This window comes from Histoplasma capsulatum, genomic scaffold, assembly GCF_000149585.1.
Source record: "Histoplasma capsulatum NAm1 scaffold_6 genomic scaffold, whole genome shotgun sequence".
Taxonomy (NCBI): domain Eukaryota; kingdom Fungi; phylum Ascomycota; class Eurotiomycetes; order Onygenales; family Ajellomycetaceae; genus Histoplasma; species Histoplasma mississippiense.
This window is the reverse complement of record NW_001813977.1, coordinates 412168-439772: the sequence shown is the minus strand read 5'-3', so window position 1 is coordinate 439772 and position 27605 is coordinate 412168. Positions and strand designations below refer to the sequence as shown.

Sequence of the window (27605 nt, the reverse complement as noted above, 5' to 3'; positions counted from 1 at the left end):
CTCGCAAGAGAATGCACGGTGGGACAGTGTGAAATTAAATTCTTCTTAGAGAGGGATTTGTTCGAATCGTAGCTATGGTCAGGGCCGTGACAAAAGTACACTCCTAATGACACAATTATGAATACGGCACCCCCGTCAGAAAGTGAGAGGGGCCAGCACATAACCTCACCCATCAGCGCATATCGCTATTAGCGAACCAATACAACAAATTGGCTAGGTTACCACTTTTAATATGTTTTGGCATTGCTGTTGCAAAGATGGAATGGATAGTAAGGTTAACAGCATGCGTATAAAATAGCAAAATTGGACCATTTCTTATAGCCTCCCACTATAAATTTGGCAACCGCTCACCATTTGATAACAACTTAACCCACTCTAGCGGGATCCAGTTGAGGTTTGTTACCCAACAGCTCGTCGACTTCGGCCAATATTTCAGGGGTGAGCTTGGGAAGCACCTTCAGGCTCTCGACGTTCTCGACCACCTGCTCCGGTCTCGACGCGCCCGTGATGACAGAACACACGTTGTCATTCTTCAAGCACCAGGCCAGGGCAAATGCTGATACTTTGCACCCAAGTCGGTCGGCGATTGTCTGGTTTTAGATAGCGTCAGATATCACAACTACTATGAAGTTCCCATTGCCCGCAGAGGCGAGGAAATTTTTTGAAACAGGGAGTAGTAAGTCCTGAGTTAAAATCAAGAACATACCTTGAGCTTGGCCACTTTTTGGATGTTCGCATTCCAAGCCTCGTTCCCGTAGTCTTTCCTAATAGATGAGGTATATTTATCAGTGCTGACCGCAATTCGGGTGCCCTTGGGAGGCTCTGCCGCCGCCTCGTTGTATTTCCCGGTCAAGATACCGCCTTTCAGGGGCGAAAAAACGGTCAATCCAATTCGACACCGGGCTAACACTCTCTGATATTCTCCTTCGACCTTCTGCCTGTCGATCACGTTGTACAGTGGCTGTTCAACTATGGGTCCGATTAAACCGAGAGCCTTGGCAACTCCAGTCGCTTCGGCAATCTCGTCTGCTGACCACATTGAAGTTCCCCAGTAGAATGCCATCTCCTTTTCAATAAGGTAGTTGAAAGCCCGAACGACCTCTTCCATAGGCGTAAGTCTATCAGGACGGTGAGCGAATATAATGTCGACATAATCTAGCTCCAGACGTTTGAGGGAAGCCATTGTTCCTTCGATAATATGTTTTCGAGACAAGCCATAATTGTTAATCTCTACATCTCCATGGGCGGTACCAAAATTGACCTTGAGATCAGCAGTTAGCGGATGGCTACACATACATATGACGGTATTTGGTGGGACAGAAAATACCTTGGTGCTGATGACCAGATCGTTGCGTTTCCATTTAAGTTTTTTAATGACCTTACCCATAGCAATCTCAGATTCGCCGGCGGCATAGCTGGGGGAAATGGGAATTAACGAACCATCCCTGTATATCGGAAACATATTGTGAGTAGGGGGAATAATTACCTCTCTGCCGTGTCGAAAAAGTTGATGCCTAGATCATAGGCCTGTTTCATGCACTTCATTGTTCCCTCTGGAAAAAAAGAATGAATTAGCATCCTGAAGTCAATTCTAATATAACTGTGCTATATCTCTCCATAAAATCAGGTAATGAAGTCATTAGCCCCCCTTTACCTTCATCTACATGTCCACCATAGCTATCGGTTCCATTAGTGTAAATTCTTATTCTCAGTTGTGTTTTAGCTGGACATACGTCAACCATCCTCCTAATGATATCACGGAGACATGAAGTCCTGAATTGCCCACTCTGCGGTAGAGCATTTTACTGGCGTTTGGCTCGGCCATGATATCTCTGGGTAACGCTCAGAAGGTTTGCAGAAGGGTCGTAGTAATAGACCTCTATTAGCCAAATGGCAAAGCTTGTTTCTCAGTGTTAGAGCAGTTGAAGGGAGAGTCATCCAAGTGGGAATTGCTTGTTGTTGCCAACGTATTGCGGGGTGCATTGCCATTTTATTAACCTCGACCCACCGCACAGAAACCCATGGACATATCGTATAGTCCGATGAACGTCGTGACTAATCAGAGAGCCTTTACCCGGAGGGCCAAACTTGGGCTTAGGGAACTGAATAATTGGGTAAATAGCTTGGAACTTAAATTCCTGCTGTGGAGTATGAGGAGAAGTATATGGGAAACCCTTAAGAAAGGGGAAGGAAAAAAGGACTTGATTACAAGACCGCAAGAGCTCTTATTTTATTCACTGATTGGTCCTGAATGTTCGCTATTTCAAATAACTACATAGCCATTGCTTTCTAAGCTTTTTAATATCCTAATTGCTCGATTGTAAGCCGCGTGTTTGTGCTTCGACAGTTTCTACACATGTTTGGGTAGTGACATCAATTCAACGAGGAAATAAGAAAAGGGGAAATAATATGAATATAATACAGGAAGGGAATAAGTGGTATGTATGCCCAAACTCCGGATACCAACTCCAAAGCAACGTAATGTATATTAGAAGTTGGCATAATGTGCATATTTAGCTATGTGGTCCTCCGTTGTTAGGAGGGTTATGCTCCATAGATCCAAGAGGCCGCGTCAAAGTACGTGTGATGTGAGGGAGGAAACTTCAATGAAAGTTGTTTCCTTTTCCCCATATTACTATTCCTCCTCGGTGTTGAGAGGCTTGCCTTCCCTCTTCCAGTCCTTGATATGATCGACAATAGTAGATGCGGCGGTTTCAGCAGTATCTTGGCGGCCGATACATTCAACGAAATCTCCATCCGGGTCTACAGAGAGGTCAGAGTCAATTATTTTCAATCTCAGGGAGGTTAAGGTACAGGGTTCGCCGGTAAAGGCTAGGAATATGACATACCCATCAGGTAGAAATAAATGCTGTGGTCAACTAGATAGTCCTCTCCCGGCTTCACATTTTGTGGTGTGCTGAAATACACACGATACTGTTTGCACACGTGCTTCACCTGCTCGTACGTGCCTGTGAGTCCTATAATACCCTTATGAAATTCCGCCAGATACTTGCGCAACACTTCGGGACTGTCGCGGGCTGGATCGCAAGTAATGAACACGGGACGGAGGACAGATTTGTTGTTTGATTTGGCTTTGACGAGATCGATTATCTCGGCCATTTTGTCGAGTTCGTCTGGGCAGATATCCGGACAATGGGTGAAGCCGAAATAAACCTGGAACAATGTTGGAGAGTGAGAAATACACGCTCATGAAAGGCCCATCTGGAGAAAACGAATGGGAGCGAAAAATAAATGGGAGCACCCACGAAACTATATTTTCCTTTCAATTTTTCTTCGGTAAATTCATTTCCATCCAAATCTTTTAGGACGAAAGGTCCACCAACTTTCGGCTTGCCGACACCCTTACTCATCTCGACAACTCTCTTTCGCTCAAGCCGCGCCTTCTCATAGCGAAAATAAAATATCATAGCCACGCCTGTTGCAACAAACAATGCGGCTGCTTTCCATGAGAATGGTCCGGTTGAAGCGCGAGCCTTTAATTGCTGTATGGTTTTGGCTTTTGGGCGGGGGGAGGACGTGGAGAACGAAGGAACTTGAGTCTTCGACCATGTCGATAATAGAAACGAAGGTGATCTAATCCGAGAACAGGGAGAATGTAATGGCCTCAAATTCGAAGAATATGATCTGCTTGGCATGTGCTGAAAGCTTGGGAGGGTTGGGGATGATGCTCGCCATGGAGCAGGAGATTGGAAGCTGGCATGCCTCATCCAGCGAAGGACCAATTTAGTGTGTCCGAAAGCCATATTCGTGTTCATTGTTTTTTTAATCTCCAATTGACTGTTTTAAATAAAGAAATCAACAAATCTTTGTTCAGCAATTGGCGAGTTACTCCAGACGATAAAATCCAATTTCAAGATATATCACATGATTCAATGCTGACTAATTGGCATTTCGTTCCGACTTCAATAGAAGCCAAAATCTTTAACTATTGTGGGATTGCTGGCTCGTTTTTCTCTTTGGAATTGTAGGTCATTAATTCTGCCTCCCATGTAACTTTAAATAGAATAGTATATTAGATAGTATACTCGCACAGCTTATGTCTAATTAAAAACAAAATTTTTCAAACCATTTTCCTCTGAATAAGCAATAACGATAAATTGCATTCTCCATCCCTCACGAGAGATGAGGAGAAAAGGGGAATACAGAAAAGACTGTCGTTATTTACCTTTCCATGATGGGGCTTCCTCAGGGCGATCGTATCCTATGCATTAGACGGGGCGGGATCGGAATCGTTAGGGAAATTGATTAAATTGGACATCAATATATCAGAGCATGCAGGCCGCGTAAAAAGAACCGTACTCTTACAGAGTACAGAGAAAAGCAAAAGCGTTAGTCACAAGGACGTACGATTGGGGGGGGGAAAAAGTGCAATACAAGGAAATAGTCATGAGTGGGGGGAAACAAAGGTAAAACAGCTTCAATCAAACAGACGCTCACACAAAACTTGATACAGATCTATAACGATACGGATATATTAGTCAAACATGAAAAATGGAGTAACGACGGAGTAAGAAGTAAAGTAACTGATATCTTTACACGAGATGTGGTAGAGTGCGAGAAATGCAAGCTCCGGTAGGATATGCGAAGATTCTAAACTGATGTCGAGAAGATGAAGGCGATGGAGGGGAATCGGAATTGGTGGCGTGGAAACCGTTGAACACGACAAATGCGCTTTCTTCCGACCACTGACCACCGCCTAATAAATCCATTTTTAAGCAAGTTTTATTATGCCCCCCCAAAAAAAAAACCAAAAGTAAAAAGGATGTGAGAAAAGAGAGTGTGTGTGCGCCCAAAATTACATCCAAAAACGTGCTCGGGGATGTGCTCGTTCACGGCTATCGGTTTCATTTATTATTTTAATGCATACCACGACTCGCCTGGCTCGCACGACTAGGGCTCGTTCGACTTCTCTCATCCTCTTCTAAAACATCGCTGAGCCGTGTGGGGTGTCGATGACGTGGTGTCACAGAATCCCAAGTCGACCCAGAACCTCCTCCCCAACCAGATCCACTGTAATCGACGCTAGGGTCGTACCCAGCGCCATGTATTTCTTCAGGTGAACTACCAGGTGGTCCGCTACCGTATTCAATGCCAGTCATTCTATCAAATCGCTGGCCAAATTCGCCTTCAGGCATATGTTCCATGTTCTCGTAGTCGTCACTGTCATCGGAGATAGTGCGGGGATACACAATTCGACGATCCCGGTCCTGTTGGTTCCGTCTGTAAGCCGCATCAGGGAGGTCATACTCTTCTGATCCAAGGTCGCTTCCGCCTGGCTCGCTAGTTGGTACATAAGAACCCTCATCGGCGGTGTTGGTCTTATGATCGCTTCTTTGGAGAGCAGAGGATTCGTGCTCATAGAATCGCCCGTGTGTGTCCTCAGCGAGATGAGATTGGCTATATGGGCTGGAGGACGCAGCGACTAGTGTTTGAGTAGTAGCTATGCGTGCGGCGGACATAGCCGCTGCAGATGTTGGTGGCTGTCTTGGAGGAGAGGATCCAATGGCATGATGTGACGGGATGCCATGTTCACGTGTGGTTTCGACGAAGGGGTCTGTGGCTGTTGGAGATGAGACCTGGTTGTCATACACATAAGGTTCGGAGGGCTCGGGAACGTCTTGTCTCGCTTGTCCACCCATTGATGTGGGTCCAGGACCGCCGGGGTAATAGCCTTCTCTTGTTGGCGGACGATTTGTACTAGTCTGTCTACTAAGCGCAGATTGCATCATTGGGACCACCTGCACACCGCCAACTATAGTCGGCTCACCATTTCTTAAAGATACTGTCCGGTCGCGTTCTTCCTGTTCTCTTCTCCCAAGTTCTTCCCAAGCACGCCTCGCTTCCTCTTTCGATATCTGCAATTCACGGCGCATTTCCCGAATTAGTTCCTCAGCCCTTAACTTGTCAGTCTCAACTTTTGCAATCGAATTTGTTGCCTCCGCGCGAGCCTGACGTTCATTTCTTAATAGTCTCTCCAGATCCGCCTGAACCTCCTGGGCACGTTCCTGTTCGGCACGCGTGTCAAAAAACCAGCGTTGGAATTTTCGTTCCGAGGATGCTCTCAAGCGTTGCAACTCAACTACAGCATGAAACAAGTTTGCGCCGGCTGCAGAAAGGTCAGTTATTTGCCTTGACATCTGTTGGCTGAGGGGGTCGCGGCTGAGTTCATCATTATTTTGCTCCAACCGTCGTATCCAGTATCCAGTCAACCCTTCCCAATGGGATGAAAGCGTCTCCCAACGTTCAAAAGCGTGCGGAAATGCAGCCCTTTGTCTACTTTGCTGTTGTTGAGACTGTGTCCTAGTCTGCTGACTTGATTGAAGGGGAGGCTCGGTCTGCTGGTTCTGAGAAATTCTAGGCTCTCCGGGCTGTTGAGGCGTTTGCGTAGGCATTGTTTGCGGTCTGGCCTGTGATGAGGAAGTAGTGGGCTTCACAAATGCTCCGGTTGTAGCCCGGGCAGAGAGCTGAGAAGATGCAGGAGCAGGTCGCTGGTGTTGCTGGGAAATTGACGGCCCTCGTTGACGGGAAGTCTGAGGTTGCTGAGCTCCATCTCCTGTCAGACGCGACTCGGGCGCAGTGGCTTGTTGCCGCGTACCCGAGGGCACGACTGGCTGCACACCGGATGAAGTGCCAACTGAAGCGGAAGTTGTTGGTATTCGGGAAGTGCTCAAGCCGCCAGTTCGATCGTGCCTTGAGCTTTGATCTTGCGTGGTGACTCCTCCCCCTTGTCTTAGTTGACCTGACGTGGGTTCAACGGCAGCGCCAGCAGCCGGTATATGTCGCCCCGGTTGGGGGAACTGTTGAATCTGCTGCTGTTGCAGCTCCTGCTCCTGCTGCAATCGCCATTCTGTTTCTTGCTTGTCTCTCTCCCTTGCTTCCTGCTCCGCTTTCTTGCGCGCTTCACGGTCACGGCGTTGTCTCATAATATCAGTTGGGGTTCTAACTGAACTGGGTGGATTCGATTGGCCAGCAATGGGTCCTGTCGCAGGTCGGGAAGTTCCATTTTGAGGCCGGCCATTGCCCGTAGATCCAGAAGGCACGCTTCCGCCCACTAGCTCTGACATTGAGGCGTTAATCTCGCTGAGGTCTGGGGTAAATATGAAAGGATGCCGAATTGCCTCTTCCAATGCCCAGAGAATAGCAGACGCAGTGCGCGATGAGATGCGGTTGGTTCGCCGGGGCCAGAATGATTCACCACTGTGTTGCAGTGAGCTCTGGTACGTTGTGTGATATCCTGCAGACCGTGCTTCTAGGGGTGGGCTTTGGGGTACGGCAGCGCGACCAACTTCAGGTTCCGGCTCGACTGTTGCTAGCTGCGTAGCGAACCTAGCAATTGAGCTTCGACGAGGGCCTAGGGCAGGAGAAGCGGTGCGAATATCTTCAAAACCGGAGCTCCTACGTAGCCGGGGAGTACGAGTTGAAGAGGTGGATGAAGCAGACTGAAGAGGCGATCGCTTAGGTGATTCAGAATGACGAGGAACAGGATGTAGCTGCTGGCGCTGCCGTGTGGGCGGGGACGTCAACGTAGACTGGTCGTAAACTTCGTCGGTCTCGTCAAAAGATCGTGGAGCTGCCGGAGACAGGGTTGAAAGTGGCAAGTTTGAAGGAGGATAGGTTGACAACGCGATTGTTTGGAGGCACAACTGAGTATATTATCCTTCCCCAAAAAAGGTATGGAACTTCTCAGTACCCTGTAAAACAGTAAATTAAATGGCCCGCGAGACGTTTGGAAAGAATAGCACGTCCAGGATAAGCAGACACGCTGCCAGTATTGAGCGGAGGAGGTTGGTAACTTTTTTCCGGGTTGAGTGAGAGTAAGCAAAACAAAAAAAAAAAAAAGGGGGGGGGGGTATGAATAAAGTCACCAGAGGACCAGATAGAACAGCAGAAAATGGAATGAAGACGGTTGTTAGAGCGACGATGCCAGTGTTGTTGTGTTGGAGTCGAATGCGGTGGCTGGTCGAGCGAGCTTGCAGCTCGGATTTAATTCAGATGGCTGGTGAGCAGAGCTCGTTGGACGGCCGAGACAGCATGGCTCAGGGCCATACACAGCTCAATTGGATCAACGCCGCAACATGGAGACTAGATCACGCACTCGCGGGACAGGGCAGCGCGTGGGAGATGTTGTGTGTTCAGAGACTTGTTTTGTGTGCGAGGACGAACGACGTTCGATGGAGGATGAGGCTGGTTGCTGCTGGCCGGATTGGGAAATGCGAGAGATTGCTTTTTCTTGACACCAGACACACAACCACACAACCACACAAGCAACTTTTTTGACAACTTCCGCTCTCGACGAGAAGGTCAATTGTTCGCCAGAGCAACAAAGATCCTAATACCCTGAGTTACTGCGAACCATCAATGAGAGATATTCCTAAATATCTCCGTGACTTTGGCGGGGGTTGTGGATCAATGTCAACAGCCAGCTGAACTTCAAATAATTTCACTCTCGTTAGACCATTTCCTTGAACTCGCTCTGCTGGCTTCCATGTAATACCTTTTCGATATTAAGCAGGAACGGGGAGAGTGAACATGATACTTACCCGCACACCGCAGTAATCCACCACACTGTCGGCAGCAGCCAGCAAATTTGGGCGCAAGGATCTGCCACAGGACAGACCCGTACACAACAAAACCAGACCGGGCGTGGTATGCTCATGCGATCCACCAGGTTAACCGCAGAAAATTGAAAACCCCGCCGGCCAGGACGTTGGGAGTCGGGTTCAATTTCAACTTCCTGTCTTTTCGCACAGCCAGAGTCGGAGTCCCCACACGCACCAATCCACCGCCAGCATCAAAACCATCCATATTTAGGTCATTTTGAATGCTTGCCCAGGAGCCATGCGTACCTAAGCTAATGCGTGCCCCAGGCCGCCAACAGTAGTTCATGTTGGCGGTGGAACAAGTCAACTTGGTTTTTGATGAGCTGGCAAGTTCCATCCGGCACAAAATCAGAGACATCCCTGTCTGAGCGTCCCTTGCCTGTTAAATTTCCATATCCATCTTGCGCCATGATTGTCACCACTCCAGCTGCTCTTAATGCCCGCTTCGTGGGGCGCCTCTTAGCAGCCAACCTCGCGCCCGTTGCAATTTTTATCAAGTTATCAACGGAACGCGAATTATTTATGGAAGTCGAATGGCTCCATGTTTTAACTTCTTCCAAGGTTCTCTCAATCCATGGTTCGGCTCAGTTGTCAGCCTCATCTTCACTGTCATTTATTAGTATGCAAAATCTACTGATGCTCCTCTCCTCATGGTGGGGCAATTCAATATTGAAAATACTATATTATGCATTGATTGATTCTGAGTTTACCTCTTGCATCAAATATAAACCACATTCAAAGCCAACTATGCAGCCTTGTTCCTTACCATTTGTCTGCGCCTTCGGCACGCCTACTAGTATACATTTTACGGGCAACCCAGCTCCCTTATCTTCAACTTCATCACCCGTTGCAACTTTCTGGATTTAGACTTCCTCTCGAGAACTGAGCGCATCCGATCGCGAATACACGTCTTTTCACAACTACATATCTAATTCTCAGGTTTTATTCGGCCACCACCACTTACGCATGTTCCTTGCCCTTCATTTTACATTCCGAGGAAGGATATATCTGCCTGGTTATCCCTTGTACCCCTCTCTATTCCAAACAAGCCCTGGATATCCAACCTCATCAACCGAGTTTCACGGGTCTCAGCTATATGAAGAAACCCATCTACTCAGGAGCCCAACACTCCCGATCAAAAACGTTATTTTTGCTCTTGGTGACAGACCTCTATACAAAGAAGATTTACGACATTTCGAGCAATCATCGAACATAAATATTATCATCTGGGCCGTTGAAGCCAAACTGGGGGATTCTACATAAAATATAATCTCAATAACTGGCCAAACGTCATACCAAGGTTCTAGGGCAAATGTCGCTCCACGTGTCCAGGTCGACAATGATACAAAGCAGACACCCGCCTAATGCTTATCTTCGTCACTAGCAGTGTTCCGCCACGCTTTTCCTAGGACACCATCCGGTTTTCTGATGATCCTAGATCCAATCCCACCATTTCTGATAAATGATCAGCCGTCTTCAAAACTATTCCTACTGCTGGACAAAATAACCCGCTGTTGTTGTCCGTGTTGCTAGAAATTGCCATTCTTTTGCAAGTTCTTGAAGGTCGTCCATTCTAATCCAGCCATTTCGAACAAATCCTTTAAACTCTTACCCGTTCAACATATGAATCATAAATAATTGCGGGCTTGTTATATCCCTCGAAACCATAAGCTACCAAGAGTCGCCCTTTAATTTTGAAACCCAACTAAACTATGCCAGACCTCGCTGCAGAGCCCTCCTCAACGAGATTCAGGAACATTCTTGCTTTCTCATTCAGGTGTTGGATGATAATTAATATTTAGATTGGTCAATGTCGGCTATATGGTTTTACACCTGCCACCAGCACATATATTTACACTTGACACTAGGAACTGTCCAAGATGAACCGAAGAGAACGGGTTCGCTAATAGTAATCATACCTGGATGTTCATGTCCAACCGTTCACTTTGGTTTCGTTATCTCTGTCTATATCGACAAGATAATTTAGCTCACGGAGTTTAAATAAAAGTCATGTTCTAAAAGGCCGTCTTGCATTTTAACCCAAATATAATGGTTTACACTCCGTCACTACCTACAGGTTAGCATGAAACTTGTTCACCAAACAGGGAGAACAGAGATGATGGGATGATGGCTTGGGGAAATGAAGCCGAACAAGGGAAAATGTCACGCAAAATGAAGGAAGAAAAATTAAAAAAACTGTTTGGTACCTTACATACCGGTTCTGGACCAATTTGTGATTCATATTGCCTCACCCGCAGCAACAAATTAGTCTTCTAAACCTCCTCAGCCTTGGATACCTACTTAGTGAGAGATGTGGTGGTGAGGTCGTAGAAAAGAAAGTACAAAGGGCACTGCGCTGATCCCGAGAACGATTGAAAGACCGTTTCTCCCGCTGGAGTTGCACAATGCACCCATTCGTGTGCCTTGCGCAGGTCGAAGATATTGACGCCAGGCTGTGTATCCCTCCAGCCCTCCCCCACAATGGCGCCAACATCTCTCCCCAAAGAAATCCAATGCCATAAAACGCCCTTCCGGCTTGAGTTGAGGGATACAGAGACCAAATCGCTCACGCACATGAACAATATGTGTCCCAATACCACAAAAGAGTAGGGCTCCTTCAACTGGTCCCAGCCAACAATTCCCTGACCATCCCTTCCCACCTCGCTATAGCCTCATCCCCAGCCTTCGCCAGCCTCACACAGGGATCTACCCATTCTCGCTCACCCTCATTACCCGTCTGCCCTGCTTCCCCACCAACGTCCGGCACAGCAGCACTAAAAACATTTTGCACAGTCAACTCCTTCTTCGCCTTCTCAAATAAAGCTGCTATATCGCCCCATGGCCCCCGAAGACTACCATTCCCTTGAATGTCTTCGTCGTCACCACGATTGCCGCCGCGGCCAGCACGGCGAGTAGCGGATGTCGCCGTCGCCGTCGCCTTCACCAAGCCCTCCAAAACCCCCAGCACGGCCCCAATGCGCAAGCCCAATTCCGCACCGACAGGGAACCCTGCATCAAAACCTCGCTGGACATGCTCACCCTTCGCGACGGAGATGCCATCGCGGTAACCTGCTGTGACGTGCTGGCGGCGTAGGAAAGGTAGGTCGGAGGGCTCGCCATCCAGTCGGTAGGGTTGGACAACGCTGTTGTCTGGGGAGTTTTGGAGTAGAGGTGAGGCGCTGAAGATGTCATCCCAAACGGAGGGAGATGGTTGTTGGGGCGGCAGGTGGGGGGGAGAGGAGGGGGCGCTCGTTGTGGTTGAGGATTGGGGTGGCGGGGTAGAGGAGTCCGGGTCGAGAGGGGACGGTGGACGTGATTGTTCCGAGGGGGAATGGGATTCGGCGGAGGTTCCCATAGCTTTCTATCTTTCTGGTCTATCTTAGGAAGGAGGGGGGGGAAAATGAGGAATTTGTCTTCCCTTCTGGTTGCGAGATAGTTAGTCCCAGCGAATTATCATAAAATCGATGGAGTGGAAAGTCTTATCACCACGTGACGTGGACCTCGGATAAGCGCTTTTGCGAATTGTAGAATAGTGCGTGCACTGGATCAGAAGTCAATGAGAGGCTTTGATCATTGTTATTTTCCTTCTGAGTTTAACAGTCTTTTATCTACGAATTACTAGTATTCCTGTATATATGGAACATGAAATTGAATACACATTAGCAATAATCTGGTTATTTACAGTGACTGATATGGCTGAGTGACTGAGTCTCCGTATCCCATATCCGTTGCCATCTTTCAGGTAGATCATCACTTGCCATCTCTCGCATTTGGCCAACAAGAATTGCGGGTGTTGTAAAGAAGGTGTCAAAAGGTGGCTGGCCTGTGAAAAGTTCAAAGAGCTGTTGTACCTATCAGTTTAATATTGTATAGCATTTAGCCTTGGACGATTTCACTCACCATGCACCCCATGCTCCACAAGTCAACACGGTAATCAATGTGATCTTGAAATATCACTTCAGGTGCCCGAACAGATAGAGGTGTGTGTAGTGTTTGAGGAACTGCAGAAGATAAAAACGATTCCCCAAAGTCAATTATTTTGATTGACTGAGCTGGATTCCAAGAATGCGTCCGATATGAGGTGGGCCTAACAATGTATTCAGGTATGCCAGGCTCCAGATCTTGCCCATCACTTCTTTGAACATAGCCAATTTCTGGTTCTCCTAACTTCTCAGTAAAACCCTCTTCAGTTACATTGTCCATGCAAGGCATAGTGAAGGCCAAATTGCGGGTATGCAGATCTATACTAGGTGAGAATTGTTCAAAATATCCTCAAGAGAGTGACCTACCTCCATGTCCAATATTCTGTTGGTGCAAGCTATCAAACCCAATAAGACTCTGCTTCGCAATGACCTTGGCGAGCTTCCCAGGAAGTCTCCCATCAGAAAAGTGTGCATCAATTGTGTCCGGAATATTAGGCCCCAGAAGCTCATAAACTAGGCATTTATGACATCCATTTGGGCCCTCTAGATCAAAGTCATCAAGCATGAGCATTGTATGTTTCAGACAAAAGTGATGAGCTGCCAACTTCTTCATGATTCGGAGCTCTTGCATCTCCCCACCATATTCCCTTTCTGCAACAGAAATTTTGACAGCAACATAAATCTCTTCTCTGCAAACAGGCAATTTCTTGGTTAGCTAGAACTACCAAGAGTCACCCAATTTTATACAACCTTTGATCTCTCGCCGCCCAAACTGTCGAGTAACCTCCCCATCCTAGTTTATGTAACACTTTATACCTTCCAGCTTTCAGGTATTCTCCCAAGGCAACTGGGTGGTAACCGCCTTGTCGGTAGCGATGAAGTGGCTCCGCGTCAACGGGGGAACTATAGAGGGGCTGCTCCACCTGACTCTTGTCTGGATAAGTAGACCAAAACCGTGAGATGCTCCTCAAGGGGACAGTACGTCTCGATAGTATCCAGGCGGTTGCCATTAGATTGTGTAAACTGGATTTGTCTGTGCCTATTCTGTCAAATATTATCATAAGTTCTAGACTTGTGAATGTCCGATGTGCCTATATACAAGAAGAACTATAAATCAGTCCCCTACTGCTCTCTGAAGATGTATCTAGGACTAGAAAAATATTATATACAACCTATGATATCTAACCATGAATTGAACGAGATAATGATTACACGAACACTCCTAACCACCTAGGAAGTACGTCGTCATTGGCTGAGAAAAGTCCATAGAAGCTGAAGTAAATAGCATGCTTAAGGCGAACAACGCTAAATTTCAGCACTGCAAATATTTAGCTTTTCTTCCAACCATATAGACCTTACAAATTATGGAACGAATGATTCTATTAGTTGAACCCTATTCTAAACAACCGCCAGCTTCTCTGGTACTTCTTCCAGCCTTCGGGCCTCCTCCTGTTTCGCATCATTGGCAGAGAAGTATACAATGCCAGCAGTCCATATGGCCATTGCAATCGAGCAAGCAATCATAGCCCACATGCCTTTCTATAAAGGGGTGTCAGCAAAGTCCTGGTGTCGGATATAGATCAACCTTTTTACAAAAAAAAAAAAAAAAAAAAAAAAGATACACATTTATGGTGACATTGACATACCGTGAACCAAGGCGCTTGATCAGCTGAATAGAACAGCAAAGCCCACCACGCATTAACCACATTGCTCCCCATGTTCATACTAGCAATGACAATGCTACGCATCGCATCGTCCTTATAGCGCATGACGTCATTCGCCCATGCGAAGAACGTTGCCTGACACGCATACACGGAGCCAGCCCAGTAATATGCGCCAAAGATCGTCGCCGTGGACGACCCGGGGGCAAGAATCATTGCCGACGTAGCCACGCCAGTAATGCCAATCCAGAAGCCGACAAGGTATCTCTTGCCGCCAAGGAAATCAGTCAGGGTCGCCCAGAAGAGTGTAGAGATGATGCCAACCGCTGGCACGCCGGTGGGGTAGTTGTTTAATTGCGGAACAGTGTATTTGTTGGTCGGGTGAGATTTCATATACAGGGCCAGTAGGGCGTTGGTGGAAAAAGACTCAGTCTCTCCTGCAATGACCCAAAGCATGACGAAGCCGTACAGGTGCCAGGAGGAGAAGATCCGCTTGACGAAAGAAAGGCTGATTGGGGTGCGCTCGCGGAGTGGTTCAGGAACGCGGGAGATGGCAAGCGCACGTTCCTGGTCGTTCAGATACGGGGCGTTGGTGGTAGCGGGGGTGTCGGGGAAGAGGAATAGGCCATATAGGGCAATAGGGACTGTGATGAGGCCATCAACCTGGATTTAGAGATGTTAGCATATGTGTTTCTACGGACACGGATTCCCCAGTGCTTCGGGGCGTGCAAAAGGAAAAAGAGAACTTTGTCAACACACAATAAACAACCATCTCCAACCAGCCATGCCCCTAGCACCGTGGAGCGACTTATGAATACCGGTCTGAATAAAGCCACCAAACATAGTCCCGGCAAGGCCTGAGGCAGTGAAAATACCGCTTCTCTTTCCCAGCTCTCGCTCTGTGTACCATGAGCCGAGAATATAGTGGGTGCCAACGAAAGTGCTGGACTCAGCCAGGCCTAAGAAGAAACGGATGGCCATGATCGACTGTGGGTTTTTGACAGAGGCAGTAATCATGGTCAAACCACCCCAGAACAACATCATGGACGGAAAAAAGATTCTCGGCTTGAAATGGATGAGGGCTAGGTTGGAGGGAACCTGGCCGAGAATGTACCTGTACAAAATTGAAGCGTCAGAGTTGCGATTCAAAAAAGAAAGAACGAAAGAAAGAAATGAAAAGAAATGAAAAGGGTAGAGAATTAGCGAACTATACCCGACGGTAAAGATTGTGTTAATCAAATTGAGCTGGTTCCCCTTAAAATTCAAATCCTCCTTCATTCCAGAGACATATGCATTGTTCAAGTTTGTTCGATCCAGCTATAGATAGTTATAATTCTTAGCTCTATTCTTGTCCATCAATTATTACATTTAAACCAATATCGCGACTCCACAACAATAATTATAAGTTTATCTGCAAAGAGGAACAACATCGGTATAGAGAAAGATCGAAACTCACGTAATTGGCAAAGTACATAAGACAGCAGAAAGTGAGGATGAAGAAGTCGATCTTGCGAAGAAGCGCAGCCTCACCAGGCTTGCTTTCTTTGCCGCGCAGATACTGAATGAACTTCCCAGCCATGATGGCGACGGTAAGCCTGGGTGAGGCCTAAGATAGTAGAGAACTATATCAGGATTTCTTTGGCGATGGTAGTTTTATAACCACCGGGGTGGACCTTTCTCACAGCCTCGAAGTCAGAGCGACAACGAGCAGAGAGGCGAAGCTCGGAAGTTGGGAGCCTAAAGGATTAAGGGGGGGCAAAAAAGAAAACTAGATAGTGCTATCAACTGAATAACGACACAAAATCCTGGGGAAAGAAAGGGCGCGTTATATATTATCCCATCAGAATCCATCCAGCCCAATTACCCTCGGCTGTGTCCGCACCCTTCCCCATATCCCACCTGTTGGGGTGTTGGAGCGTCTGGAGCTAAGGAGAGAGCTATCTCAGAGCTGTTTATCATTTGGGAAAGACTTTATTAGAATGCCCAGCTCTAGCTCTCCAAAATGTCGAATACCAAGGTAGGGGCGGTTTTCTTTATTTCTCTTGCACAGCGGAAAAGGCTGAAAATGGCTTCGTCAGTTATCGACCTGCTGCGACGGACATTCGCAATATGCATGGCAAGATGTATGCTGTTGCTGGATCCAGTGAAATCAAATTCCACGAGGGTGCAAAGAATCCCCTCGACTTCCCATCTACCGCACTATTCTCCCTGTTTCTTCATGCGACACCCTTGTGTAACTCGGCAAGAGATCGGAGCGCCAAATTCATGTACGCTGGCAGTGGAGGAGAAAACACGGACCGCTTGCGAACGCCTGGCCATCCGAACGCGGACTCTCGTGCTCCAGGTTCCCCACAGGCACACAAAGATGGGGGGATTCGGATTGTCAATTCGATTATTCTCTCGGGTGTCAGTTGGGTCGCTCGACGGGACGACAAAAAACAAACTTCCGCGTGTCATGTGCGTTTCTCGGATCGTGCCAACCCACGTTTCAACCTCGTTGGGATCCACTTTGCTGAGTTGCAACCACTCGGCGACGGTAGCTGAATCATATTCAAAAGAATTGCTGTCGAAAGATCCATCTCGGCGATACGCACACAGCGCTTCTGTGCGGTGGGGCAGATTGGGGAATGGGGAATGGGGAATGGGGAATGCTGAGGCTTGTCCCAGCCATCGATTCTCGCTCCCAGCCAAGTCCCTTCACCGAATCAACGCCACGAATAAAAGTAAAAGTAAAAGTGCTGAAGAGGGTGGAGAGAAAGACATGATTTTTCCCTGCGGCTTCCACCACGAGATTGAGTAAATAATATGCTCTGGCTGCATATGTGGTCTTTGGCAGCGGTGGCGTGGGGTTTGAAAGGGTGGCTTCTGATCCCATCAAAATCTCCACATTTATTTAAATGATTATTATAACCCCAGTCAAGGCCAGAACTTCCAGGAATACGGTGTGGAGCGGAGGCGGAGCGGAGTGTTACTTGTGTCGGTATGATATATCTACCTGGATATATCTCTGTTCTATAAAGTGGACTACTGCTGCTGAAGAATCATTCATAAATCAATCTCCAGTATATATATAGCCTACACTGTACTTGGTTGCGAGTTGCTCATAAGACCAGTAAATCCGTATTCTTAGAAAGGTTGGTAAATGTGTCAATTAGTAGTAGCAAAGGCTTATCATCTAAATATTAAATAGCGTACGAGCATCCAACTCCAATAGACAATTTCATTTCCACGTTCTTTTATAACAGGCCGATGTATTTCGACACCAATAAAAAGCGTATATCAACGACCCCCGTGTAATGATTAACCAGCGAGAGGTGACGAGTGGCAAACGAGCCGGAAACCAGTCCATTCACAGATCAAAAGCCCAATAGCCGAGGAATTGCACTTCATTCAAGCAAGTCGCTATGATGAAGGGTTCACGGATTTAACTACTGCCGATATCTATCTTGGTTAAAGTTTCTTCCAACGCTCAGGACAGTTCGCCCAACTGCCGCCGATAACGGCAGTCTAAATTAGTTTTCTTTCTCCTGCAGGGCAAAAAAGGCAAAACGAGATAAATCACTATTAGTACCCCTCATCCGCCACACAAAATTTGGCAATGTGGGGTTCTCTCGTCGGCACAAAATGGGCGCCATGGTGTCCAAGCCAACACCCAGGGAAACAGTCCATCCACACTGCTGGACCAATTGATGGGATCTTCTCCATCCACTCAGACGAGTGAGCGTCCTTGCTGCCGTCGACCTCTGCCGGCGCCCCTTGCGCGAGAAGCCATGCGGGTGGAGAGGCTGACTTTCCAGTTGCTTTGGCGTAGCCAAGTTCATGGCAGTTAGGAGCAATGGATGACAGCAAAATATTGAGATTGCCGATATTAGCTCCTAGCCCCACGGTTAGGGTTTTCTTTGCTTTTTCCTTCATATCTTGGGATATGGGTGTGGCTGTTATTTATCTGGACGTAACTCTCTGTTCTCGTCCTCTTGTTTTAATGCTCTTTTAGGAGACAGAAGGAGCTTGTTTTATGCTCTTGTATGCTTTTGCCTGTCCAATCTATCCGATACTTTCCGTGTATAATACCATTGAAAGTGGAAGGAAATTTTATATCTCCAAAAAGGCAAAAACAGAAAAGAAATGTTGACTGAACTAACCTGGGAAGCTGTCGGTGCCACGAAGCGGGAAGAGCTTCTCTCCTCCATCCCGCCAGAATGGATCATCCCAGCGGATATTTTCCCTCCACACTCCCAGACCGACGTCACCAGCTTTCCTCAAACGTCGGGCTGGTTTACTCCCTCTGAATTGGAGATCACAGGCTCAACAGCCTCTGAAATTCTCGCGAAGACCACGACGGGCGTTTGGAGCGCTGAAGCCGTGACTCGCGCATTCTGCAAACGTGCTGCTGCCGCCCATCAACTGGTATGCCACTCTCAGGAGAAACACCAAAAATTGGAACCTGCGTTCCCATACCTCATTATAATGTCGGAAGTCCAAAAACAGCAGCTAACACTCCCAACCAGACAAACTGCCTTTCTGAAACCCTCTTCCCAGAGGCCTTAAGAGATGCAAAGGCGCTCGACGCTCACCTGGCCGCTACCGGTAAACCGTTGGGCCCCCTTCATGGCCTCCCGATCTCTCTCAAGGATAACTTCAACATTATCGGCAAGGACTCGACACTGGGTTTCACAGGCTGGGTCAATGACCCTGCTACTTACAATAGCGTAATGACTGATCTCCTGCACGATGCGGGCGCGGTGCTGTATGTCAAGACGAACGTGCCGACGGCGATGATGATTGCCGAGACGGTGAATAATGTGTATGGGCGCACGTTGAATCCACGCAATCGACTCCTGACGTCGGGCGGATCATCGGGCGGCGAGTCAGCTTTGATTGCGTTTGGCGGTAGTCCTCTCGGCGTTGGGACGGATATTGGTATATGCATTCCCCCCTCCCCCACTGGCCCCTTGTTTGAATATAGCACAATAGAGCACATGCATGAAACTTAAACGAATAATATAATAACTGCGAGGGTAACGCCAAACTAAATGACAGGTGGCTCCCTCCGAATCCCCGCCGCCTGCACTGGAATCTTCACCTTGCGCCCCTCCTTCGGCCGTTTCCCCAACTTCTTGACAAAATCCGGCCTGGCCGGTCAAGAATCCGTCCTGAGCGTCAACGGCCCAATGGCCCCGACTCTCGACTCTATTAAGCTCTTCGCCTCCGCAGTGACAAACAGCCAGCCTTGGATCCGGGATCCTAAGTGTATACCGATTCCATGGCGGACCGTTGAGCGCAAGCAGCGCCTGAAGCTGGCCGTGTTGTGGGATGATGGTATGGTCCGACCGACGCCGCCAGTTCGCCGCGCACTGAGAGAGACGGTGCATAAATTGCGAAGGGCTGGACATGAGGTTGTCAATTGGGAGGCAACGGGACACAATGAAGGCAACGACATTTTGGTATACCCCACAACCAAACCCCTAATACCCTCCCCATCCCCTTCTCCTCACTTTGCTTTCTCACGATTGGCGCCATTGCGAATGGAAACAGTCGAATAGGTAATATTTTGTTAACCTTTTCTCCATGCTAAAAGGATCGCTTCTTCCTTTCCGACGGCGGCAAGACCGTGCAGCAAATCCTCGCGACAGCCAAAGAACCCATCCGTCCCGAAATGGACCGGTACGACCGTGCTAAGGACGGCGGCGTGCAGGCGCTGTGGAAACTGCACGTTGAACGCAATAAATTCCAGCAAGAATATATGGAACGGTGGAATGCGTGCGAAGGACTTGATGGATTGTTGAGTGAGTTGTTACACCAAAACAGCCCCCCCACCCCACCTCAAGCAGGGGACGAGGAAAAATAAACACGACCGATCAGGGAGAAAAAAGCCATCGTCTAACAACTCTGAAATGATGCGCCAGCCCCAACAACTCCGTTTGCGACCGTTGAGCACGGCCTCTTCAAGCACGTCGGCTACACGGGCGTATACAACATCCTCGATTATTCCTGCCTGTCGTTCCCGTGTGGCGTCCACGTTGATGCCGCCGTAGATGTCCCCACTGTGAATGAGACTGCGCTCAGTAAACTTGATGGCAAGGTGCAGAGCGAATGTATGTGTTGCCCCTGTTGCTCTCCATCTCTTTTCTTCGCTAGGATGCGCGTTCTTCTTCTATTCTCAACCCAAGCGACGAAACAAGCTAATGGCTACCTCAAAATGTGTGCAGACAACCCCTCCGCCGTCCACGGCCAGCCTGTCAGTCTACAGCTGGTAGGCCGCAGGCTTGATGAAGAGAAGGTGGTGATGATGGGAGAGGTTATCTTGGACGCGCTCAAGGGGACGGCTGTGAATGGCAGTGGGAGTGGGAAGTCTCAAGCATCGTCGTCTACTTTGTGATTTTATCATGATGATGTATTTTCAACTGGCTACGATTCTCATGTTTTCCTAGAGGTCACTTTCCATGCTCCGCACAGTACAGTGCGTATACAAAGTGATCAAGTTCATGGTCCGGCCGAGTTAATATGTAGGTACTGTGGCTATATATATATATACATATAACATAAAATTATATCATTTTTAATTTTATATCTCCTCGCTATCCGCCCTTCCATTTCTCTGGTTTTTACAGTAGTCTTTATCAGGCGAATTGATTTATGAATTCACATACCATGGCTTCATTAGCATTTGATGGGAGAAAATATAAATAAATAAATGACGATATGAAAAATGGAGATGAGAAAGTTATTTTTATCGCCGATACCTGAATATTATAAGAAGTTAACTCGCTGCTTAGTAAGGAGTAGTGGCAATTAACCAGCCTGAGCTCCTCTTTGCTTCAATTCTTCTTCAACAACTTTGCATTTGTGATTGCTACATCATACATCCACTCTGACAATAAAATTAACAGGTGGTGGTGGGTGATGGTGGTGGGTGATTCACTGATTCATATATTCTATTTCATTCACCACTTATCTCGAATCTAAATGTGAGAAAGAACTAAGTTGAAATACTAATAAAAGAATAACTTTTCTCCATTTTATTTTGTATATTGCTCCGAGGGACTTTGTTAGATAGGGGCGTAAGGAAATTAGGGCGCGAGGGGTGGGGTGAAATCAAATTCAATGATTTGATGCGTGATCTTCAAAAATGGATGGCATACTCACGGGGTAGAAGGGGGTAAATGGGGCTTGTGGAAGGCGGAAATAGAAAGGGTGAGTAGGAAATAGGGAAAACAAGTAAATAGAGATATGGCAATTATCCGCAACCCAAAACGTAAGCATGTTAAAGGAGAACATGAATAAAGAAAAATAAGACGGAGACGGAGAGGGAAGATGACATGGGAGTGAGAATGAGATGAGGGAGGAAGAGAAGCAGAACAATCACAATCGTACGACACCAAAAGCCTCTTCGTCAGGGTTTCCATCGGGGGCAAACTTTACTTTGTGAGTTTCAAGGAGGGGCCAGGGGGGAGGAGAGATTTTTCAATCGGCGGCTGTATAGATGTGAGCCTATCAAACAGACATGTTCACCAGCTACGCCTTTTACAGTAGAATAGGCAAGAAGCGAAAGAGTTACAACAAATAGATTGAACCGTAAGGGAAACATTGGGGAGGAAATACTGATGGAAATACGCCGGTGTAATTTAACATGCTTGGTGAAGGTAGGGGGAACCGGGAAAAATGGAAAGGGAGAAATTGAGTAAACTCGATAATGTTTAGTGTCTGATAGAGAGAAAAGACGAAATCAACCAGATAGAGATCGGGGAATACATGACGGTGAATCTTGTATAACGTGGTGGAGTGGCAAAAATTTCAGCATTGGGCCAGCGGAACAGGAAGGCTATGTTAAAGGGCGGAAGAAAATTAGAGGGCTAAATGTGAACCATCAGTCAATCTCGTCTCAGCTCCAATGTAGCTGAAAGAGAGTTGTCCAGAAAGAAAATCGTTTATCGTTTAGGAGTCGATTCTGATCGTACCATTGGTCTCAAGAACAGTTGAAGAAGTATCGACATGATACAAGACACTTTACATATCCATACTATCTACGCCGTTGGTGAAGTTGAAGGATCCGGTTGGTTGCTGGCTGGTACCTAAAGTGAAGCCTGCCTGTGTCTGTTGGGGTGCAAGTTCGTCAATATCAGCACCAGTCTCGTCTTCATCTGAGAAGTACCGTTCAATGATGTTATAAGCTTTCATGTAGATCTCCTCATTCGCGTTGTTTTGGCAGTCGTGGATCTTTTCCATGCCGCCAGCTTCTTCAATGAAGAGGGCATAGCGATTCACGCTGGGCTCACCCATCTGGGCCGCTTCTTTATCCATCTCTCCAACCTTCAAAATATTCTCCAGGCCGTCGAGGGCAACTTGAATGATCTTGTTATCTGGGCATGCAAGAAGGTCACAAAGTGGCTTAATGCATCCTTGAGACACGAGATAGCGTATTTGGTCTGGTTTCTGGAGACCTCCTGATGTGGCGTTTGAAATGGCCCAGCAGGCTTCTTTTCTGGTCTTGAAATCGCCGTTTGACAGAAGGTTGATCAGCGGAGGGATGATGTTGGCATCAATAACAGCCTGAATTTGGGTAGAGTTGCCAGCTGTAATGTTTGAAATGGTCCAGCAAGCCTCCTTTCGGATACCGTCCTTGGTGGAGCTGAGTAGAGAAAGAAGGGCGGGAAGAGCGCCACAGTTGATGATCACTTGGGTCTGAACGTCGTCACCAGTGACAATGTTGCCAACAGATCTAAGCGCTGGGGTCTGGACAGATGTGGAGGCATGCATCAGCAGTTCCACCAACCGACGAGGAATACCTGCTTCGATCACGGCCTGGATTTTGTCGTTCGATCCGTCCGAAAGATAGGAAATAGCCCAGCAAGCGTCGATCAAGACCTCGTCATCAAGCATGTATACCAATTTAGCCAGAATGGGAAGAGCGGGGAGGATCTAGAGTGTCAAGCATTAGCACCTTCATATCAGCAATTGAGGGGTTGACCACAGGAAGGCAAAGACGGTACGTACCGTTGGCCAGTCAGGTTGGGGAGTCTTTCCACGACAGAAATTGCTCAGCGTCCATGTAGCATTTCGGAGCATGCTGAGTTTGCGGCCATCGCCAATCAAGGCGAGGAGAGGACGAAGAGCTCCTGCACCAAGGACAAAATCGCGACATTGAGGACTGTCACCAGCAATGTTACCCAGCGCCCAAACAGCCTGTTCCCGCACGTCGGGTTCGTGGCTACTCAAAAGCTCAACGAAAATAGGAACAGCGCCAGCTTCGATGACGACCTGGGTTTGCTGTGCTGATCCGGAAGCGATATTTGTCAACGCCCAAGCAGCCTCAAACTGGACTAGAGTATGGGGTGAACGCAGGAATTCGACGAAACGGCCAACGACTCCGGTTTCAATAACGCGCTCGATGGGTGGATTCCGTTCTTTGGAAAGAAGTTTTCTGAACTTGGTGGTAGCTTGAATCTGCAGATCGATTTGATCGGAGAAAACACCCTTGACCATCTCTGGGAGCTCGACGTTCAGCTATAGACGAGTGATCAGTAAGGTCATTCTACTACAATATCTACCATGGGGATCTTTTTGAGAAAGCAAGCCGTTGTGCAATTGCACACTCTGGATCATAACATAGCTGTCTTTGCGCTAGAAGATCCTTGCTGTGGGCCAAAGCTGGGTAGCTAGCCACCAGAGGGACATGGAAGGAATAATAATAATACATTGACAGAGAAGAGTCGAACTATGCGCCAAGCGAAAGAGCAAGTAGAATATCATGCACATACCTCACTCTCAATGGTTCCACCCTCCTCATCACTATCTTCAGCACCGAGCGCAGAGTCTCCGCCCACACCGATACCGCCATCGCGAGTCTGGATACCTCTCCGCTTTGCGAGGTTCTCTTCGCGTTTCTGCTTCCGAATCTCAACTTGTTGCTCCTCGCGGCGACGACGGAGCTCGTCTGGCTTGAAGGAGCTCTTCGCCTTGAACTGGGTGCGACGGTGTTCTGGGATGTAACGCTCCGCCATGGTTGACAGTAGGAGGAGGGAGGGGAAACAGACAGACGAAAGACAAAGCGAGAGCGAACAGCGAAGACACTCTGGGCTTGGATAAACAGGCAAACAGCTAGAGGAGGCGTAGGTGTAACTCTCAAGCGAAAGGAGGAAAGGGGAAATATGTGGGATATGAAGATTTGATGCCTAGGATAGATTGGGGACTGTTTGGGTGGGAGAGTAAAGGGAAGATTGTGCTGAAGAGGGGCTTTTCTGCTTTGGGGCGGTGGTTGCCAGAGGGAATGACTAAGCAAAAACATCACCTCTTGGACCTTGCGCAACATCCGTGTATGTATATCTGCAAGGGATATCGATTTACGTCTGCCCGCCTGTTTACATATGCTAGTTTGATATAAAGTGAGCAGGAACAGGAGTCTGTTTGCGTTATATCTGGAGTCAGGAGACCATAACCTTCCCGTTGTGACTGATGGGACGCGACTTGAGAAACTTCTCCAAACCATGAGTGACTTTCGCACATTTTGCGCGTCTAGTCAAAATGAGAATTGAATTGATCGAGTACCAAGGCCATTCTTAGAGATAGCTTCCGTTTGCTGCCTGCAAGCACTCCGATCGTGGTATTAATCTGCTCCGCAACACCTCGTTGCTGATGCTGGAACACCAACCTGCGTATTGACAATACAGCACAGGTTCCCCCCTACCTTTGGGAAAGATATATCATCCTATGGTTGCTTCATTGCCTATCCTAATACCGTTCGCTGGATGCCCAAAGTTTTCTTCTACCGTTCGACAGTGTTATTTCCCTTGCTTTTCTTTGTTGAGTTGTCTACTTCATAATGTCTTCGTCCCTTCCCCGAGGATTTGATGATATCCAAACGGTGAAGTCTAAACCCGGCAGGGTGGTGAACGTTATTGCAGTGGTAGTAGACGCGCTTCCACCGAAGTTGTCCAGAGGAGATTCATATACGTCTACCTTCACACTTAAAGATCATGACTTCAGCGGTGAGACATGGAAAGGCCTCAAAATCCGCTACTTTCAACGTTGCGAGTCAAATCTACCAGCTCCTCAACAGGGGGATGTAGTTCTCTTACGACAAATCAAGGTCCGTTTGTTTCTTCGGATTTGAATTATGAGTCATTATGGTCGCTGATAACCTCGACAGCTACGGCCATACCAAGGGGCCGTGATTGGCCTCTGCACCCAGCTGGATTTTTCTCCTTGGATCATTTTCAGACAGGGCTCCAATCCCAAGGCTTCGCCGCAAGTAATTATGTGCCCCGGCACTCGAGAGTTGATGGCGACTGAGAAATCATACGCTCTCTCTCTGATCGGCGCAGCGAGCACCACAGCTACCAACAACCAGCCCGTTCAAGTCCGGCAAACCGTAGCTCCGGCACCACCCAACCCAGTAATCACAAAGCCATCTATCCAACGCGGCAGGCCAAAATTCTCCTTAATAAGAGACTTATCCTGTGGTATATTTGTCGACCTCGTCGTTCAGGTGGTGAAAACTTACGCTGAAGATTATCAAAGATTTCTCCTCTATGTCACCGACTATACCCAAAACAAGCAACTTTTTAATTACACCGCAGAAGAAGGCGGCCCCCGCGATGGCGACGAGTACGGCTACACGTCACGCTCCAGTAGAACTTGGCCTGGCCCTTACGGGCAGATGACCTTGCAAGTTACTCTCTGGGAACCACATTCGTATTACGCAAGACAAAACGTCAAAGAAAATGATTTCGTTTTGCTCCAAAATGTCAATATCAAGATGGGGAGAGTGAGTGGCGCAATGGAGGGCAGCCTTCATACAGATCGCCGCTTTCCCGAGAAAGTCCAAGTGATACCAATCAATGACAATGATTCCGACGAGGATGTTAAGAAGTTAGTGAAGCGAAAGATCGACTACTGGAAAAGAGTAAAAACAGAGAATCCCGGTTTTCGTGGCAATGGCATAAACAAGCGGAAAGCGACCGATAATGATGAACAGCAACGGTGTCTATCCAAGGCCAAGAAGCGACAAGCAGAGCAAAATCGAAAGCAGGAAGAGAAAATAAAGCGTGATGAAGATCAATCAGAAATAGAAACATCGTTTCAGGAGAAGCGGGATCAACTAAACGCTTACAGTACGTGCCGACAGCGCATCGTCCACTTGATCCGTACCTCGAGCGGTGAAAAAAAGAAAAAAATTCAATAATAATAATAAACGCTGACATTCAATTTTGCAGTCCGCGCAAACGACCCCTCAGTACCATGTCGCTCAATATCTGATATTCTATCTAATGAATCCCACATGAATATCTCCCCTGATGGCATCAAATACCGTCTTCCCTTCCAAAATCTCCGCTACAAAGCTTCTGTCCGCGTTGTAGATTTCTTCCCTCCCAATATAGAAGATTTTTCCGTACAGTACGATGTGGAACGTGCCATGCTGTCAAACACCTCAGACACCGAAGGTAGCACATCTAGCATTGGCGATAACGAAACTGACAGTGGTAAAAGATGGGAATGGAGATTTTGTCTCCTGGTCGAAGATGCGGGGCCAGGTACTCATTACAACCGCAGCGGGCCACGGGAACGCATGAAACTCTATGTGGGGAATAACGATGCTGTATTCTTGCTCTGTCTCGATGCTGTGAAGTATGACATTCCCACTTGTTTTCGTCTCACGTAAATTACGCCAAAACAGAAATGCTCACCAGAATATCTACAATAAATTTCAAAATAGTCTCCGTCAGAACCCTGCCGTTCTTTCCGACCTCCGTGAAAAGTTGTTCATTCTCTGGGGTGACCTAGAAGAGCGCAAGAGGGCCATTAACACCGCAGCTTGCAACAACGCCGGAAGCAACGATGACCCCAATCCTGATCTCAATAAGCAAATTATCCCCGCGTCAACGAAGCCATTTATCTGCTGCATTAAAGAGTTTGGAGTTAAGAGCTCGCTCCGTTCGGACGAGGGGTCCTCAGCTAATGACGAGTGCCGATTTGGTTGGGAAAGACGGTTCTGTATGTTCGGAACCACAATTGTCTAGGAGATAGATGGATCTATAGCTATATAGGATGATGCTTTCTTTTTCTCTTTTTGCTTTGCGCCTATAGATTTCTAAAACAAATAGCCCGCTAATGGTGCTGGCGTTTCTGGGTTGAAATATATATATATTTCTGTCTGTGTCTGTGTTGCATGAGAAGATGAAATAGGGGCATCTGACTCATATTATGTTTCTATAGATCTAATGAAAAAATGAGCAAAGCCTTCATGTATGATGTACTGCTCCCCATAACTACAACCTTCGTCACCTTCCTCCCATCCCGAAGTACAGTAGAGCTATCGTAGGTATAAGTAAATGCGATTATGATAAATTGTAGGTAAAACAAGGCAAAGGTGAGTACAACTATGTTTTCAACTCACCTCCATG

At 47.5% G+C, this 27605-nt stretch overlaps 10 protein-coding genes across 10 annotated transcripts; 3 read left to right on the top strand and 7 right to left on the bottom strand.

The window, feature by feature from the left end:
* Positions 1 to 365: 365 nt before the first annotated feature.
* HCAG_06463 (voltage-gated potassium channel beta-2 subunit) lies at positions 366 to 1825 on the bottom strand (the record flags this gene model as incomplete). Its single annotated transcript, XM_001538808.1, has 6 exons — positions 366 to 590; positions 707 to 1261; positions 1328 to 1445; positions 1487 to 1553; positions 1655 to 1677; positions 1734 to 1825. The coding sequence occupies 6 exons, from the start codon at positions 1823 to 1825 to the stop codon at positions 366 to 368; spliced, it is 1080 nt and encodes a 359-aa protein (XP_001538858.1).
* Positions 1826 to 2635: 810 nt separating this feature from the next.
* HCAG_06462 (conserved hypothetical protein) lies at positions 2636 to 3776 on the bottom strand (the record flags this gene model as incomplete). Its single annotated transcript, XM_001538807.1, has 3 exons — positions 2636 to 2763; positions 2850 to 3174; positions 3267 to 3776. The coding sequence occupies 3 exons, from the start codon at positions 3774 to 3776 to the stop codon at positions 2636 to 2638; spliced, it is 963 nt and encodes a 320-aa protein (XP_001538857.1).
* Positions 3777 to 4553: 777 nt separating this feature from the next.
* On the bottom strand, positions 4554 to 9605 carry HCAG_06461 (conserved hypothetical protein; the record flags this gene model as incomplete). The annotated part of the gene is made up of 6 exons (XM_001538806.1): positions 4554 to 4717; positions 4889 to 7664; positions 8117 to 8350; positions 8797 to 8944; positions 9388 to 9414; positions 9586 to 9605. The coding sequence occupies 6 exons, from the start codon at positions 9603 to 9605 to the stop codon at positions 4554 to 4556; spliced, it is 3369 nt and encodes a 1122-aa protein (XP_001538856.1).
* Positions 9606 to 10675: 1070 nt separating this feature from the next.
* Positions 10676 to 11976, bottom strand: HCAG_06460 (predicted protein; the record flags this gene model as incomplete). Its single annotated transcript, XM_001538805.1, has 3 exons — positions 10676 to 10688; positions 10923 to 11156; positions 11282 to 11976. 3 exons carry the CDS (start codon positions 11974 to 11976, stop codon positions 10676 to 10678), a joined length of 942 nt encoding a protein of 313 aa, XP_001538855.1.
* Positions 11977 to 12574: 598 nt separating this feature from the next.
* Positions 12575 to 13157, bottom strand: HCAG_06459 (conserved hypothetical protein; the record flags this gene model as incomplete). Its single annotated transcript, XM_001538804.1, has 3 exons — positions 12575 to 12622; positions 12714 to 12862; positions 12911 to 13157. 3 exons carry the CDS (start codon positions 13155 to 13157, stop codon positions 12575 to 12577), a joined length of 444 nt encoding a protein of 147 aa, XP_001538854.1.
* Positions 13158 to 13942: 785 nt separating this feature from the next.
* On the bottom strand, positions 13943 to 15784 carry HCAG_06458 (conserved hypothetical protein; the record flags this gene model as incomplete). Its single annotated transcript, XM_001538803.1, has 5 exons — positions 13943 to 14083; positions 14191 to 14868; positions 14965 to 15319; positions 15419 to 15522; positions 15662 to 15784. 5 exons carry the CDS (start codon positions 15782 to 15784, stop codon positions 13943 to 13945), a joined length of 1401 nt encoding a protein of 466 aa, XP_001538853.1.
* Positions 15785 to 16207: 423 nt separating this feature from the next.
* On the top strand, positions 16208 to 16749 carry HCAG_06457 (predicted protein; the record flags this gene model as incomplete). The annotated part of the gene is made up of 2 exons (XM_001538802.1): positions 16208 to 16222; positions 16264 to 16749. The coding sequence occupies 2 exons, from the start codon at positions 16208 to 16210 to the stop codon at positions 16747 to 16749; spliced, it is 501 nt and encodes a 166-aa protein (XP_001538852.1).
* Positions 16750 to 18330: 1581 nt separating this feature from the next.
* Positions 18331 to 20584, top strand: HCAG_06456 (conserved hypothetical protein; the record flags this gene model as incomplete). Its single annotated transcript, XM_001538801.1, has 6 exons — positions 18331 to 18612; positions 18714 to 19125; positions 19246 to 19649; positions 19784 to 19991; positions 20112 to 20300; positions 20415 to 20584. 6 exons carry the CDS (start codon positions 18331 to 18333, stop codon positions 20582 to 20584), a joined length of 1665 nt encoding a protein of 554 aa, XP_001538851.1.
* A 1628-nt stretch (positions 20585 to 22212) lies between these two features.
* HCAG_06455 (importin alpha subunit) lies at positions 22213 to 24206 on the bottom strand (the record flags this gene model as incomplete). The annotated part of the gene is made up of 3 exons (XM_001538800.1): positions 22213 to 23124; positions 23200 to 23709; positions 23964 to 24206. 3 exons carry the CDS (start codon positions 24204 to 24206, stop codon positions 22213 to 22215), a joined length of 1665 nt encoding a protein of 554 aa, XP_001538850.1.
* An 818-nt stretch (positions 24207 to 25024) lies between these two features.
* Positions 25025 to 27434, top strand: HCAG_06454 (predicted protein; the record flags this gene model as incomplete). The annotated part of the gene is made up of 5 exons (XM_001538799.1): positions 25025 to 25291; positions 25352 to 26315; positions 26418 to 26829; positions 26918 to 27195; positions 27418 to 27434. 5 exons carry the CDS (start codon positions 25025 to 25027, stop codon positions 27432 to 27434), a joined length of 1938 nt encoding a protein of 645 aa, XP_001538849.1.
* Positions 27435 to 27605: the final 171 nt, after the last annotated feature.